Below are 15,584 nucleotides of genomic sequence, written 5' to 3'. Positions count from 1 at the left end.
GGAGGCCAATGGCCACCTGTAAGCCCTGAGCTCTTGGATCCAGGTGAGACCTATTTTGCAATATTGCTTACCACTGGTATAACCTCCCTACCTTCCTCTATGTTTCAACAGCTGTTTGGGCATGCACTCTCCGCCTCAAAGCTAGCTTTCCTGGCTCACACAGAGTGCACTGTAAATGGGTTAAAATCAAAAGATTCCAGGTGCCAGCTTCCAAGCTTTCCTGCAGTGGGAGAAGGATGTTATGAAGTGGTGATGAAAGATGAGAACATGATAGCATCACATGGGTGAGAATTTCGCCTGTTTCCTTAGAGGCTGATCTTCCTGGGGACACTGTACCAGGAATCCAACCTTTTAAAACAGTGGTTTCTGTGGGGAATAAAGAGCCCCTGCCACCATGAAGAAATTCAGACAGAAATGCCCCCCAAGAATTACAGAATTACAGAGATACAGACACAACCCTAAGTGTGAACGTTGGCAGCCCAGTGGGGGTCAGCTCAATGAAAAACCTGCAGCCATGACCTGGAAGAGAGCTGTTTGCAGAACTCAACTACCAGCAGCTGCAGCAGCAGCAGAAAAGGAAGCCGCAGCAGGGAGCAGGAGCTACAGAAAAGTAGAGGAAAGAGTCTAGGAGGAGTAGCTGCAGGTGGCAGAGAAAGCAAGGTCACAAAGATTAGCAGCAAGGACAGCAAAGCCCTCCTGACAGAATAACTCCTCTATGGCTTCTGCAGTACCCTTAAGGAGAGGCAGACTTGGGTCAAGGGTTCACAAGCACAGGGCCCTCCCCAGCTGGCAATCTGTGCTTCTTAAGGAAGAATTGATGGTTATCACCAAACTGGCACCAGGGCAGCATGTCAGTGACTAGGGATTTTATGATTAATCTAAATAGTTACCAAATGCTGCTCTGTTTAACTCTTGGATGGTGACATGATTCAATAATCACTTGTTTCTTTAATAAACAAACGTGAGGAAGCATTTCCTGGAGCAGAAATTCCTGAGTCCAGGTGTCCCTGCAGGCTGTGTGCTGACTGGACTGGAGCTCAGGCACCGCTAATATGTGGAGAGGAAAGCAGGAAGAGGGTATTAACAATGACCTTCTAAAGAGGACAAGGATGCATTTGCTGTTCTTCACTCACATATTACGAGGATTTGTGTTTACATGTATTCTGAGCGATGGGAGTTGTTAAGTGGTTCTACAATCAATCTCTTCTGATTAACCATTTTCTATAACTTTTTTCTAAGACGTATTTTTAGAAATCATACCACATATTTTTTGTTTGTAGTTGGGTGTATTAAAATTCACTGACTCGAGGCGGGGCAAGATGGCTGACTGGTGAGCTGTATGTTTTAGTTACTCCTCCAGGAAAGTAGGTAAAAAGCCAGGAACTGCGTGGACTGGACACCACAGAGCAATCTGTCTTTGGGCATACTTCATACAACACTCATGAAAACGTGGAACTGCTGAGATCAGCGAAATCTGTAAGTTTTTGCGGCCAGGGGACCCGCGCCCCTCCCTGCCACGCTCAGTCCCGGGGGAGGAGGGGCTGTCAGCTCCGGGAAGGAGAAGGGAGAACTGCAGTGGCTGCTCTTATGGGAAACTCATTCTACTGATTCAAACTCCAACCACAGATAGACTGAGACCAGACACCAGAGACTCTGAGAGCAGCCAGCCCAGCAGAGAGGAGACAGGCATAGAAAAAAAACAACACGAAAAACTCCAAAATAAAAGCAGAGGATTTTTGGAGTTCTGGTGAACACAGAAAGGGGAACGGCGGAGATCAGGCCTTGAGGCGCATATGCAAATCCCGAAGCAAGGCTGATCTCTCTGCCCTGTGCACCTTTCCTTAATGGCCCTGGTTGCTTTGTCTATTAGCATTTCAATAACCCATTAGATCTCTGAGGAGGGCCGTTTTTTTTTTGTTTTTTTTTTTTTTAAATCCTTTTTGCTTTTTCTAAAACAATTACTCTAAGAAGCTCAATACAGAAAGCTTCAAAGAATTGAAATTTGGGCACGTCAAGTCAAGAGCAGAACTAAGAGAGCTCTGAGACAAAAGGCAATAATCCAGTGGCTGAGAAAATTCACTAAACAACACAACTTCCCAAGAAAAGGGGGGTGTCCGCTCACAGCCACCATCCTGGTGGACAGGAAACACTCCTGCCCATCGCCAGCCCCATAGCCCAGAGCTGCCCCAGACAACCCAGTGTGACGGAAGTGCTTCAAATAACAGGCACACACCACAAAACTGGGCGTGGACATTAGCCTTCCCTGCAACCTCAGCTGAATGTCCCAGAGCTGGGAAGGGGGAGCAGTGTGAATTAACAGAGCCCCATTCAGCCATCATTTGAGCAGACTGGGAGCCTCCCAACACAGCCCAGCAGCCCAGAACTGCCCTGGGGGGACGGCACTCACCTGTGACATAGCACAGTCATCCCTCAACAGAGGACCCGGGGTGCACAGCCTGGAAGAGGGGCCCACTTGCAAGTCTCAGGAGCCATACGCCAATACCAAAGACTTGTGGGTCAGTGGCAGAGACAAACTGTGGCAGGACTGAACTGAAGGATTAGACTATTGCAGTAGCTTTAAAACTCTAGGATCATCAGGGAGATTTGACTGTTAGGGCCACCCCCCCTCCCCGACTGCCCAGAAACACGCCCCACATACAGGGCAGGCAACACCAACTACACACGCAAGCTTGGGACACCAATTGGGCCCCACAAGACTCACTCCCCCACTCACCAAAAAGGCTAAGCAGGGGAGATCTGGCTTGTGGAGAACAGGTGGCTCGTGGACGCCACCTGCTGGTTAGTTAGAGAAAGTCTACTCCACGAAGCTGTAGATCTGATAAATTAGAGATAAGGACTTCAACTGGTCTACAAACCCTAAAAGAACCCTATCAAGTTCAGCAAATGCCACGAGGCCAAAAACAACGGAAAATTATAAAGCATATGAAAAAACCAGACGATATGGATAACCCAAGCCCAAGCACCCAAATCAAAAGACCAGAAGAGACACACCTAGAGCAGCTACTCAAAGAACTAAAGATGAACAATGAGACCATAGTACGGGATATGAAGGAAATCAAGAAGACCCTAGAAGAGCATAAAGAAGACATTGCAAGACTAAATAAAAAAATGGATGATCTTATGGAAATTAAAGAAACTGTTGACCAAATTAAAAAGATTCTGGACACTCATAGTACAAGACTAGAGGAAGTTGAACAACGAATCAGTGACCTGGAAGATGACAGAATGGAAAATGAAAGCATAAAAGAAAGAATGGGGAAAAAAATTGAAAAACTCGAAATGGACCTCAGGGATATGATAGATAATATGAAACGTCCGAATATAAGACTCATTGGTGTCCCAGAAGGGGAAGAAAAGGGTAAAGGTCTAGGAAGAGTATTCAAAGAAATTGTTGGGGAAAACTTCCCAAATCTTCTAAACAACATAAATACACAAATCATAAATGCTCAGCGAACTCCAAATAGAATAAATCCAAATAAACCCACTCCGAGACATATACTGATCACACTGTCAAACATAGAAGAGAAGGAGCAAGTTCTGAAAGCAGCAAGAGAAAAGCAATTCACCACATACAAAGGAAACAGCATAAGACTAAGTAGTGACTACTCAGCAGCCACCATGGAGGCGAGAAGGCAGTGGCACGATATATTTAAAATTCTGAGTGAGAGGAATTTCCAGCCAAGAATACTTTATCCAGCAAAGCTCTCCTTCAAATTTGAGGGAGAGCTTAAATTTTTCACAGACAAAGAAATGCTGAGAGAATTTGCTAACAAGAGACCTGCCCTACTGGAGATACTAAAGGGAGCCCTACAGACAGAGAAACAAAGACAGGACAGAGAGACTTGGAGAAAGGTTCAGTACTAAAGAGATTCGGTATGGGTACAATAAAGGATATTAATAGAGAGAGGGAAAAATATGGCAAACATAATCCAAAGGATAAGATGGCCGATTCAAGAAATGCCTTCACGGTTTTAACGTTGAATGTAAATGGATTAAACTCCCCAATTAAAAGATATAGATTCGCAGAATGGATCAAAAAAAATGAACCATCAATATGTTGCATACAAGAGACTCATCTTAGACACAGGGACACAAAGAAACTGAAAGTGAAAGGATGGAAAAAAATATTTCATGCAAGCTACAGCCAAAAGAAAGCAGGTGTAGCAATATTAATCTCAGATAAAATAGACTTCAAATGCAGGGATGTTTTGAGAGACAAAGAAGGCCACTACATACTAATAAAAGGGGCAATTCAGCAAGAAGAAATAACAATCGTAAATGTCTATGCACCCAATCAAGGTGCCACAAAATACATGAGAGAAACATTGGCAAAACTAAAGGAAGCAATTGATGTTTCCACAATAATTGTGGGAGACTTCAACACATCACTCTCTCCTATAGATAGATCAACCAGACAGAAGACCAATAAGGAAATTGAAAACCTAAACAATCTGATAAATGAATTAGATTTAACAGACATCTACAGGACATTACATCCCAAATCACCAGGATACACATACTTTTCTAGTGCTCACGGAACTTTCTCCAGAATAGATCATATGCTGGGACATAAAACAAGCCTCAATAAATTTAAAAAGATTGAAATTATTCAAAGCACATTCTCTGACCACAATGGAATACAATTAGAAGTCAATAACCATCAGAGACTTAGAAAATTCACAAATACCTGGAGGTTAAACAACACACTCCTAAACAATCAGTGGGTTAAAGAAGAAATAGCAAGAGAAATTGCTAAATATATAGAGACGAATGAAAATGAGAACACAACATACCAAAACCTATGGGATGCAGCAAAAGCAGTGCTAAGGGGGAAATTTATAGCACTAAACGCATATATTAAAAAGGAAGAAAGAGCCAAAATCAAAGAACTAATGGATCAACTGAAGAAGCTAGAAAATGAACAGCAAACCAATCCTAAACCAAGTACAAGAAAAGAAATAACAAGGATTAAAGCAGAAATAAATGACATAGAGAACAAAAAAACAATAGAGAGGATAAATATCACCAAAAGTTGGTTCTTTGAGAAGATCAACAAGATTGACAAGCCCCTAGCTAGACTGACAAAATCAAAAAGAGAGAAGACCCATATAAACAAAATAATGAATGAAAAAGGTGACATAACTGCAGATCCTGAAGAAATTAAAAAAATTATAAGAGGATATTATGAACAACTGTATGGCAACAAACTGGATAATGTAGAAGAAATGGACAATTTCCTGGAAACATATGAACAACCTAGACTGACCAGAGAAGAAATAGAAGACCTCAACCAACCCATCACAAGCAAAGAGATCCAATCAGTCATCAAAAATCTTCCCACAAATAAATGCCCAGGGCCAGATGGCTTCACAGGGGAATTCTACCAAACTTTTCAGAAAGAACTGACACCAATCTTACTCAAACTCTTTCAAAACATTGAAAAAAATGGAACACTACCTAACTCATTTTATGAAGCTAACATCAATCTAATACCAAAACCAGGCAAAGATGCTACAAAAAAGGAAAACTACCGGCCAATCTCCCTAATGAATATAGATGCAAAAATCCTCAACAAAATACTTGCAAATCGAATCCAAAGACACATTAAAAAAATCATACACCATGACCAAGTGGGGTTCATTCCAGGCATGCAAGGATGGTTCAACATAAGAAAAACAATCAATGTATTACAACACATTAAAAACTCGAAAGGGAAAAATCAATTGATCATCTCAATAGATGCTGAAAAAGCATTTGACAAAATCCAACATCCGTTTTTGATAAAAACACTTCAAAAGGTAGGAATTGAAGGAAACTTCCTCAACATGATAAAGAGCATATATGAAAAACCCACAGCCAGCATAGTACTCAATGGTGAGAGACTGAAAGCCTTCCCTCTAAGATCAGGAACAAGACAAGGATGCCCGCTGTCACCACTGTTATTCAACATTGTGCTGGAAGTGCTAGCCAGGGCAATCCGGCAAGACAAAGAAATAAAAGGCATCCAAATTGGAAAAGAAGAAGTAAAACTGTCATTGTTTGCAGATGATATGATCTTATATCTAGAAAACCCTGAGAAATCAACGATACACCTACTAGAGCTAATAAACAAATTTAGCAAAGTAGCGGGATACAAGATTAATGCACATAAGTCAGTAATGTTTCTATATGCTAGAAATGAACAAACTGAAGAGACACTCAAGAAAAAGATACCATTTTCAATAGCAACTAAAAAAATCAAGTACCTAGGAATAAACTTAACCAAAGATGTAAAAGACCTATACAAAGAAAACTACAGAACTCTACTAAAAGAAATAGAAGGGGACCTTAAAAGATGGAAAAATATTCCATGTTCATGGATAGGAAGGCTAAATGTCATTAAGATGTCAATTCTACCCAAACTCATCTACAGATTCAATGCAATCCCAATCAAAATTCCAACAACCTACTTTGCAGACTTGGAAAAGCTAGTTATCAAATTTATTTGGAAAGGGAAGATGCCTCGAATTGCTAAAGACACTCTAAAAAAGAAAAACGAAGTGGGAGGACTTACACTCCCTGACTTTGAAGCTTATTATAAAGCCACAGTTGCCAAAACAGCATGGTACTGGCACAAAGATAGACATATAGATCAATGGAATCGAATTGAGAATTCAGAGATAGACCCTCAGATCTATGGCCGACTGATCTTTGATAAGGCCCCCAAAGTCACCGAACTGAGCCATAATGGTCTTTTCAACAAATGGGGCTGGGAGAGTTGGATATCCATATCCAAAAGAATGAAAGAGGACCCCTACCTCACCCCCTACACAAAAATTAACTCAAAATGGACCAAAGATCTCAATATAAAAGAAAGTACCATTAAACTCCTAGAAGATAATGTAGGAAAACATCTTCAAGACCTTGTATTAGGAGGCCACTTCCTAGACTTTACACCCAAAGCACAAGCAACAAAAGAGAAAATAGATAAATGGGAACTCCTCAAGCTTAGAAGTTTCTGCACCTCAAAGGAATTTCTCAAAAAGGTAAAGAGGCAGCCAACTCAATGGGAAAAAATTTTTGGAAACCATGTATCTGACAAAAGACTGATATCTTGCATATACAAAGAAATCCTACAACTCAATGACAATAGTACAGACAGCCCAATTATAAAATGGGCAAAAGATATGAAAAGACAGTTCTCTGAAGAGGAAATACAAATGGCCAAGAAACACATGAAAAAATGTTCAGCTTCACTAGCTATTAGAGAGATGCAAATTAAGACCACAATGAGATACCATCTAACACCGGTTAGAATGGCTGCCATTAAACAAACAGGAAACTACAAATGCTGGAGGGGATGTGGAGAAATTGGAACTCTTATTCATTGTTGGTGGGACTGTATAATGGTTCAGCCACTCTGGAAGTCAGTCTGGCAGTTCCTTAGAAAACTAGATATAGAGCTACCATTCGATCCAGCGATTGCACTTCTCGGTATATACCCGGAAGATCGGAAAGCAGTGACACGAACAGATATCTGCACGCCAATGTTCATAGCAGCATTATTCACAATTGCCAAGAGATGGAAACAACCCAAATGTCCTTCAACAGATGAGTGGATAAATAAAATGTGGTATATACACACGATGGAATACTACGCGGCAGTAAGAAGGAACGATCTGGTGAAACATATGACAACATGGATGAACCTTGAAGACATAATGCTGAGCGAAATAAGCCAGGCACAAAAAGAGAAATATTATATGCTACCACTAATGTGAACTTTGAAAAATGTAAAACAAATGGTTTATAATGTAGAATGTAGGGGAACTAGCAGTAGAGAGCAATTAAGGAAGGGGGAACAATAATCCAAGAAGAACAGATAGGCTATTTAACGTTCTGGGGATGCCCAGAAATGACTATGGTCTGTTGGTTTCTGGTGGATGTAGTGGGAACGGGTTCACTGAAATGTTGCTATGTTATGTAACTTTCTTGGGGTAAATTAGGAACATGTTGGAAGTTAAGCAGTTATCTTAGGTTAGTTGTCTTTTTCTTACTCCCTTGCTATGGTCTCTTTGAAATGTTTTTTTATTGTATGTTTGTTTTCTTTTTAACTTTTTTTTTCATACAGTTGATTTGAAAAAAGAAGGGAAAGTTAAAAAAAAAAAAGAAAGAAAAGAAAAAAGACAAACAAGGAAAAAAAAAAAAAAGATGTAGTGCCCCCTTGAGGAGCCTGTGGAGAATGCAGGGGTATTCGCCTACCCCACCTCCATGGTTGCTAACATGACCACAGACATAGGGGACTGGTGGTTTGATGGGTTGAGCCCTCTATCATAAGTTTTACCCTTGGGAAGACGGCTGCTTCAAAGGAGAGGCTAGGCCTCCCTGTATTTGTGCCTAAGAGTCTCCTCCTGAATGCCTCTTTGTTGCTCAGATGTGGCCCTCTCTCTCTGGCTAAGCCAACTTGAAAGGTGAAATCACTGCCCTCCCCCCTACGTGGGATCAGACACCCAGGGAAGTGAATCTCCCTGGCAACGTGGAATATGACTCCCGGGGAGGAATGTAGACCCGGCATCGTGGGATGGAGAACATCTTCTTGACCAAAAGGGGGATGTGAAAGGAAATGAAATAAGCTTCAGTGGCAGAGAGATTCCAAAACGAGCCGAGAGATCACTCTGGTGGGCACTCTTACGCACACTTTAGACAACCTTTTTTAGGTTCTAAAGAATTGGGGTAGCTGGTGGTGGATACCTGAAACTATTAAACTACAACCCAGAACCCATGAATCTCGAAGACAGTTGTATAAAAATGTAGCTTATGAGGGGTGACAGTGGGATTGGGAATGCCATAAGGACCAAACTCCACTTTGTCTAGTTTATGGATGGATGTGTAGAAAAGTAGGGGAAGCAAACAAACAGACAAAGGTACCTAGTGTTCTTTTTTACTTCAATTGCTCTTTTTCACTCTAATTATTATTCTTGTTATTTTTGTGTGTGTGCTAATGAAGGTGTCAGGGATTGATTTAGGTGATGAATGTACAACTATGTAATGGTACTGTAAACAATCGAAAGTACTATTTGTTTTGTATGAAAAAAAAAAAAAAAATTCACTGACTCTAAGGACAAATTTTCATACCATATTTCTTTACTTCTTCCTTGAAACTTCACCAGCTGCCAGGACACAACATTTCCCGGCGTGCTGCCGGCTTCAGTGGCCTCCCCTCCTTGGACTCCTTTGCTCATTCTTCCTCACCTCCCCCAAATTTTAACTTTTAACCAAGGTCCTTTTCTTGTCTGTGTCTACACTCACGGACTTTGTGATCTCATCGATTGCATGGCTTTAAATGCCATTTATAGGTGTCCACATCCGATTTTACTTCTCCAGCCCAAACCTCTTGCCCAAACCCCAGATTCATAAATCCAACTGCTTAGCTGACCTCCATTTGAGTGTCTCCTACTCCCAAAAGCTCAACCAGTTTTCTTCTATAATTCCCTCCTTCCAGATGTTCAGCCCAAAACCTGGGAGTCCTTAATTACTCTCTTTCTCTCACAATTCACATCAAATTGTCAGCAAATGCTGCTGGATTGGCCTTCAAAATGTACCGAGTCTAACTTCTTCCCACTACCTCCATTGCCATCACCCCGATCCATCGTCTTGCACCTAGACTACTGCAATAGCCCCCTAACTCATCTCCCTGCCTCTGCCCTTGAACCCATCAGACTCTTCTCAACCCAGCAGCCAGTGATCCTCTTAAAACACAAGCCAGATCTGGTTACTCCTGTGCTCAAAACCCTCCAGTGGCTTTCAACTTTGCTCAAAGTGAAAGCCACAGACTTCAGACAAACCCACACAATCTGCACGCCCCCAATCTCCCACCACTCCACTTCTTCCACTCCATGCTGGCCGCACGGGTCCCCTTGTTCCTGCAACACACCCCGTGTTCTCCTGCTATGTGGCCTTAGGTCCTCATTGCTCATAATGCTCTTCCCCCAGGTAGACATGTTGCTCCTACATAAATGGCCCTGCTCAGCACACCCTGAACATGCTGTTTAAAATTACAACCTTCATCTTACCCCAGTCATCTGCATTCTCCTTCCTTGCTTTGTTTTTCTCCATTGCACTCTTCAGCATCTTCTAATGTCATCTATCATCTATCTCTACCTACCTTTCTATCTAATCTATATCTATCATCTCTCTCTATTATCTTATCTATCTATCTATATCTATTATCTATCTATCTGTCTGTCTGTCTGTCTATCTCTTTATTGCTTGCCTTCCTTCCTAGAATCCAGCTCCATGAAGGCAGAGAGGTTTGTCTGGTTGTTCACTGTTATGTCCCCAGTTGCCTGTACACTCAGGACTCTGGTTGTTATACAGAAGAAAGTCCTTCTTTCTTGAGAAAGATAATGATAAAGATAAAATATTATGAAGCAAAAATCTGATTTAAAAACCTGGCTTCTTAATATAGTCCCATGCTCCTAGTAAGCACACTATAAAACAAATTTGAATCCATGACATAACTTTTTTTCTGAAAAAAGATCATTGCTATGTGAAATGCAAAATCATGAGGTCTGAAAAAAAGTTGCTCCAACATTTTCCTGGACATCATTGCTAACATTTAGGGACTGCTTCCCATGCAAAGATATTATTTTAAGATGGCACTATTCCATTTTACATCTGAAGCTTTCATAGGTGAATTTAGTAAAGAATATTTACTTTGTAGCTTTACTCTTTTTCCATCGATGAAATTTACAGTTTTTTTATCTAAAGGATGACTAGGAAAATAATTTAAAATCACAAAGAATAGTTATACCAATTAGTACTTGTGAAAATTTTGTTTTATTTCAATAGATTTTCTTCGTGTTGGTCAAAGGTTGGTGGGTCTATTGGAATAAGTTCACAAAAAAATTAAAAATTCATGCAGCACCCATATTTGGTTACTAAACACCATTCTCCATCAAAGCAACCAAGACATCTTGGAGAAATGGTTGACTCCAGATTTGAAGCAGCAAAAGCAAAGGTGAGCTTCAGAATCCTGCTGTGCCCCACAGCAAGAAATGCTCAAAGACATAATAGGATTATGTCAAAAGGAGTGCACTGCTCCCTTTATCCAGTGTATGGATGGATGAGTAGAAAATGGGGACAAAAACTAAATGAAAAATAGGGTGGGATGGGGGGATGATTTGGGTGTTCTTTTTTACTTTTATTTTTCATTCTTGTTTTTATTCTTTCTGGTGTAAAGAAAATGTTCAAAAATAGATTGGGATGATGAATGCACAACTATATGATGGTGATGTGAACAGATGATTGTACACCATGTGATTGTATGGTATCTCAATAAAACTGAATTTTAAAAAAACAATTGTTAAAGAAACCAGTACTTAAATGGCTTATGAATATGCTGATTATTGGTGAAGATTTCCTATCTTATGGCTCATACACATTATATGAAAATGTTTTCCTATGTTGCAGGTAGGCCCCAACCATGAGTGGAGAAAAATTAATTCAGTTACTCAAAGCCATTGAGTTCACCGAGCCAATAAACAAACAACACACACACACACACACACACACTCTCACACACTTTTTCGTTAAACAGTCCACATACATACAGATTCTGAACCAAAGAAAAAACGTGTACAATTTTCTGCTGTTCAGTCATCAAAGCAAGATTCTCATTGTCTTTTGTCTACCTTCTATTGGGATCATTGTTTTGTTTAATTTTTGTTTAATACTTTCTTATCAGATGGACTTAATGTGCATAATAGAGCCCTATTCCAAAGCAAAAAAAAAAAAAAAAGGAGTGCTCTGAAAGGGGCTCAGCCAAATTTGGGATGATTTGAGTATCCAAAAGAATAATTGATAGAAATTGTTTATAACGTATTGATTCTTTTAAAATACCCCAAACCATAGTGACCTCCCTCTGACCTCCCTCTGAAAGAAAGAAGAGGAGGGGCGGAAGGAGGGAGGGAGAAAGAAAGAGAGAAATGGGTGGGATAAAGAAAACTTCTCTCCTAAAAGAAGAAAGCCAGCTAATAAATGTAAGAGGAATGAGAGAATTTAAAAAATCATCATTTTTCAACCCATGCTGTAAAACACTTGGGTTACAGGATGGCCGCACAATGCCAAATTATCAACCCAGAGATTCCTTACTAATTACAAAGAGAAAACTTTAACTTTTCAATGAGATATATGGCAGTTATTGCTTGAACCAAGTGTTCAAACCTGGCACTACTCATATTGTGATGTCTTTACATTGTGTCCACCTGATTAATGCAATACAAAGTTCACAACATTTCTTGTGAAGTGTTCTTGCCAAAAAGCTGATCTAATCAAGCCACTAGACCTCGCTTCCAGTTTACTAGAAATACATGGTATGGAGGAGCAAGTTAAACAACACTATGAAGAAACAATCAAACAAATCTCAAATGTGGAATACTTTAAAACAGCCTCCACTCTTCAAAAAAAGGCAATGCTGTGGAGAAAGAAGGAAATGTAGCGAGACTCTTTTAGACTAGAAGAGTACAGAGATAAAACAACCAAGTGACACAATATATGAAGTTAATTGGACCTTAAATAAGTTTTATAGTTGCAAAAGATATTTTTAGGAAAACTGGATAAATTTAAGTATAGAATGAATATTAGGTGATATTATGAAATTAGTTTTACTTTCCTTAGCTTTTCAAAAGGTTTGATAATGATGTCGTGGTCGTTAAAAGAATGTCCCTATTCTTAGGAGATGCTGCTGGGGTACATAGGAGTGTAGTATCAGGATACTTCCAATTGTTTACACATGGTTTTTTTAAGTGTACGTGATGTGTGCGTGTGTATGTGTGGGGGAGAGAGAGCATGCACGCACAGATGTGGCAAAATATTAAAGCACTGTATCTAGGTGAAGGGTACATAGGTAGTCATTATAATATTCTTTCAACTTTTCTGTATTTTTGAATTTAATTTTTAAATAAAAAGTGAAAAGTAAAACTGCATGTAAATTAACTTTAAAACACACTACTGATGTTTTGTCCTTTTGATGAACTATTTCAGGAATATTTTATTTAAATCATGTCTCAATAAATTTAATTGTAATGGGAAATAGGAGCCACCATTAAACAACTAGCTAGTGGCCTTGGACGACACCCCTGAGGTTTGGTTTCTTCATTTACATAATGGGAATAATGTCCTGCCCACTCACAAGACATTATTAGATAATGCATATTATAAACATATTAAAAACAATCCTAAGACATGCATCCAATGCAAAGGAAAATACAGCTGGAGCCCTTTCTCTTCTCCTGAGGAATGAAAAAGAACTACGTGAAAGGAGAGTTTGACCCTGGGCATTTATGGAAAGCTTACCTTTTAGACCACAAAGTCTGCACATAGCTGCAAACACTGTAGATTCCATTTCAATATTCCTGACACCAGCTTTATATGCTCTCTTCAGGTAATCTAACTTTTTTTCTCTGGAAAAGCAGCACAGCGCTCCGTCTAACCGACCCTGGCCTGGAAGAGGATGGAGAGCCCTTGGTGAGTTGATGCCCCACCATAGTGGTCGTGGTGTCGCTGATAGGCTTACTGTCCACCAAAGCGCTGGGCAGCCATCACTAACTCTTGAGCCTGCTCCCCAGGTAGGATGAACCTGGCTGGCTGAATCTTTCTGTCAAAGGACCTAGAGCAAAGGAGGAGTCTCTGCGGTGCTGAAAACCCCAGCTCGGCAAGTAACCACTGAGTGGCCGCGGCAACCAGCTCTGTCCCCAGTGATGGGGGAGGGGTCGCCGAGGGCTCTGTCCTTCCATCTCAGGCTGCTTCAGTGACTGGGAGATGACCTGAAGACAAGGGCTGGGGAAGAGGAAGGAGCATCAAGGCTGAGTGATGCTCGTAGCTCCTTGAGGATCTGGAAAGTGGTTTGGGCCACTTGAATCCACTTGGGTCTATACATATTGCAGCTCTCCATATGTTCATCATGACAGTAGTGGTCATATATGGACATCCGTTTGCCAACCTTCATCCCTTCCACATACCTCTCAGGCTGTATGCTGCCCCTTTTGACCTTTCTCCTTTCCACACTGCCCTAGATGCTCATTTATCACTTAACTTCACCTGTACCGACTAGTGGGGACAAGAAGTGGAGAAAAGCCTCACTCTATTACTCACCCCCCTGAATGCACAGAAGTAGAACTCGTCTCCACTCCCCACTCCAGGATGGCCCCCGTCGAAGCAAGTGGGCTAACAGCACTCTATCTCCATCTGTTATTTCCACAATCCTATTTCTGTCTCCCTTTCCTCTATCTCGTTCATGCTGCTTCCACCTGTCTGCTTCTCCTTGCTTCCTTCTCCTTGGAGGGGTTGCCTCCTGACCCTTCTGACAGAAGTGTGCTTTAAGCTGATTCAAGCTCAGAAGTCCCTGAAGCCACACAGGTAGGGACAAGGAGTGCCCGGGCACTGACGGAGGATCTGCCTGGCATGAACGGAACAGCGTCATCTCACCTCCAGTGGACAAAGCCCTGGACGTGGGCCGGGGCTTGCCAGGGCTGCCAGGCATATATTATTTTATATTCTTTATATGATGTTATGCTGTTTCAAGAAGCCAAAAATCTGGGTGGTGTTATGAAATCTCCAGAAATTATAAATGCTGGCAAAATAATTCACATTAAAAATATATATATACCGTGCAGGTCAAAGAAAACATGTCTGAAATTGACTCCAATGGGCTGTCATTGGCAAACCAGCCATGGGTGATCTCCAGATGAAGGGCTGTGGGCCAGGACAGTGGGCCTCAAGCCTGTAAGACCCCAACACCCATCCTACTTGATAGCAAATATGTGATGACACCTCCTTTGCTAACCTGACGTAAAATTTATGGATAACATAACCTTTATATATATATAAATTCAATATAATGCCCTAACTTTTCAAACAAAGGGAGATTTTTCTAAAAGTATTTTATATTTAAATGATATGTATTTTTGAGATGACAATCCTAAAATGCAATTATACTACAAGATTTGCAGAATGCTCTCCAAGGCAAGGTACCAACTCTGTTTAGATTCTTTCTTCTGGAATGAATGGGGTCTGTCTTTGAGGGTTTTATTGCTTTGGGTATTTTGGGTTTTGTTTTGTTTTGTTTTTCGTTTTTTTCCTAGCAAGAGCTGCTACTTGGCAGTCACCTTCAAGTTGCCTCTAAACTTGGTTGGGCTCCTCTTTACTCATGGCTAAGAGGTAGAAGAACCGCTCTGAGACCACCCTCTGGGATTTTCTCCCCCAAGCATTCTGACTATTTCCTGGTCCCCAAACCCTGTTGGGTACCAGAACCTTTTTGAGGTATAGGTGAATGGCAGCAACATAGGATTAGCATGTTTCTCTTCTCCCAGAGTCACTGATTTAAATTAAAGGCATGAACAGAGATAAGGTTTTGCTAACATCACTGATTGCATTTTAGTATTCAATTAGTTCTTGGAGGATTAAAGCCACTCTCAATATAAATTCATTATGGGTGTTTCTCTGCTATTTAATACATCCTTATGTTCCTATGCTTTAGTGAGTTTTTAAAAAGCTGTTTCAGTTCCTTTTTTTAATCCTCAACT

The 15,584-nt window shown here is 40.7% G+C and overlaps 1 protein-coding gene across 3 annotated transcripts in view; it reads right to left on the bottom strand.

Annotated features, from left to right (window-relative positions):
* UPP2 (uridine phosphorylase 2) overlaps positions 1 to 15,584 on the bottom strand; it is a 90,204-nt gene that overhangs the window by 49,273 nt on the left and 25,347 nt on the right. For all 3 annotated transcript variants that reach the window (XM_037848951.1, XM_037848952.1, XM_037848950.1), the window contains exon 7: positions 13,357 to 13,503. In XM_037848951.1, coding sequence (XP_037704879.1) covers positions 13,357 to 13,503 — 147 coding nt within the window. The remainder of the gene's footprint in view (positions 1 to 13,356; positions 13,504 to 15,584) is intronic.

The sequence above is a fragment of the Choloepus didactylus genome, chromosome 9, assembly GCF_015220235.1.
Source record: "Choloepus didactylus isolate mChoDid1 chromosome 9, mChoDid1.pri, whole genome shotgun sequence".
NCBI lineage: Eukaryota > Metazoa > Chordata > Mammalia > Pilosa > Megalonychidae > Choloepus > Choloepus didactylus.
This window is presented reverse-complemented; position numbering and strand designations above follow the sequence as displayed.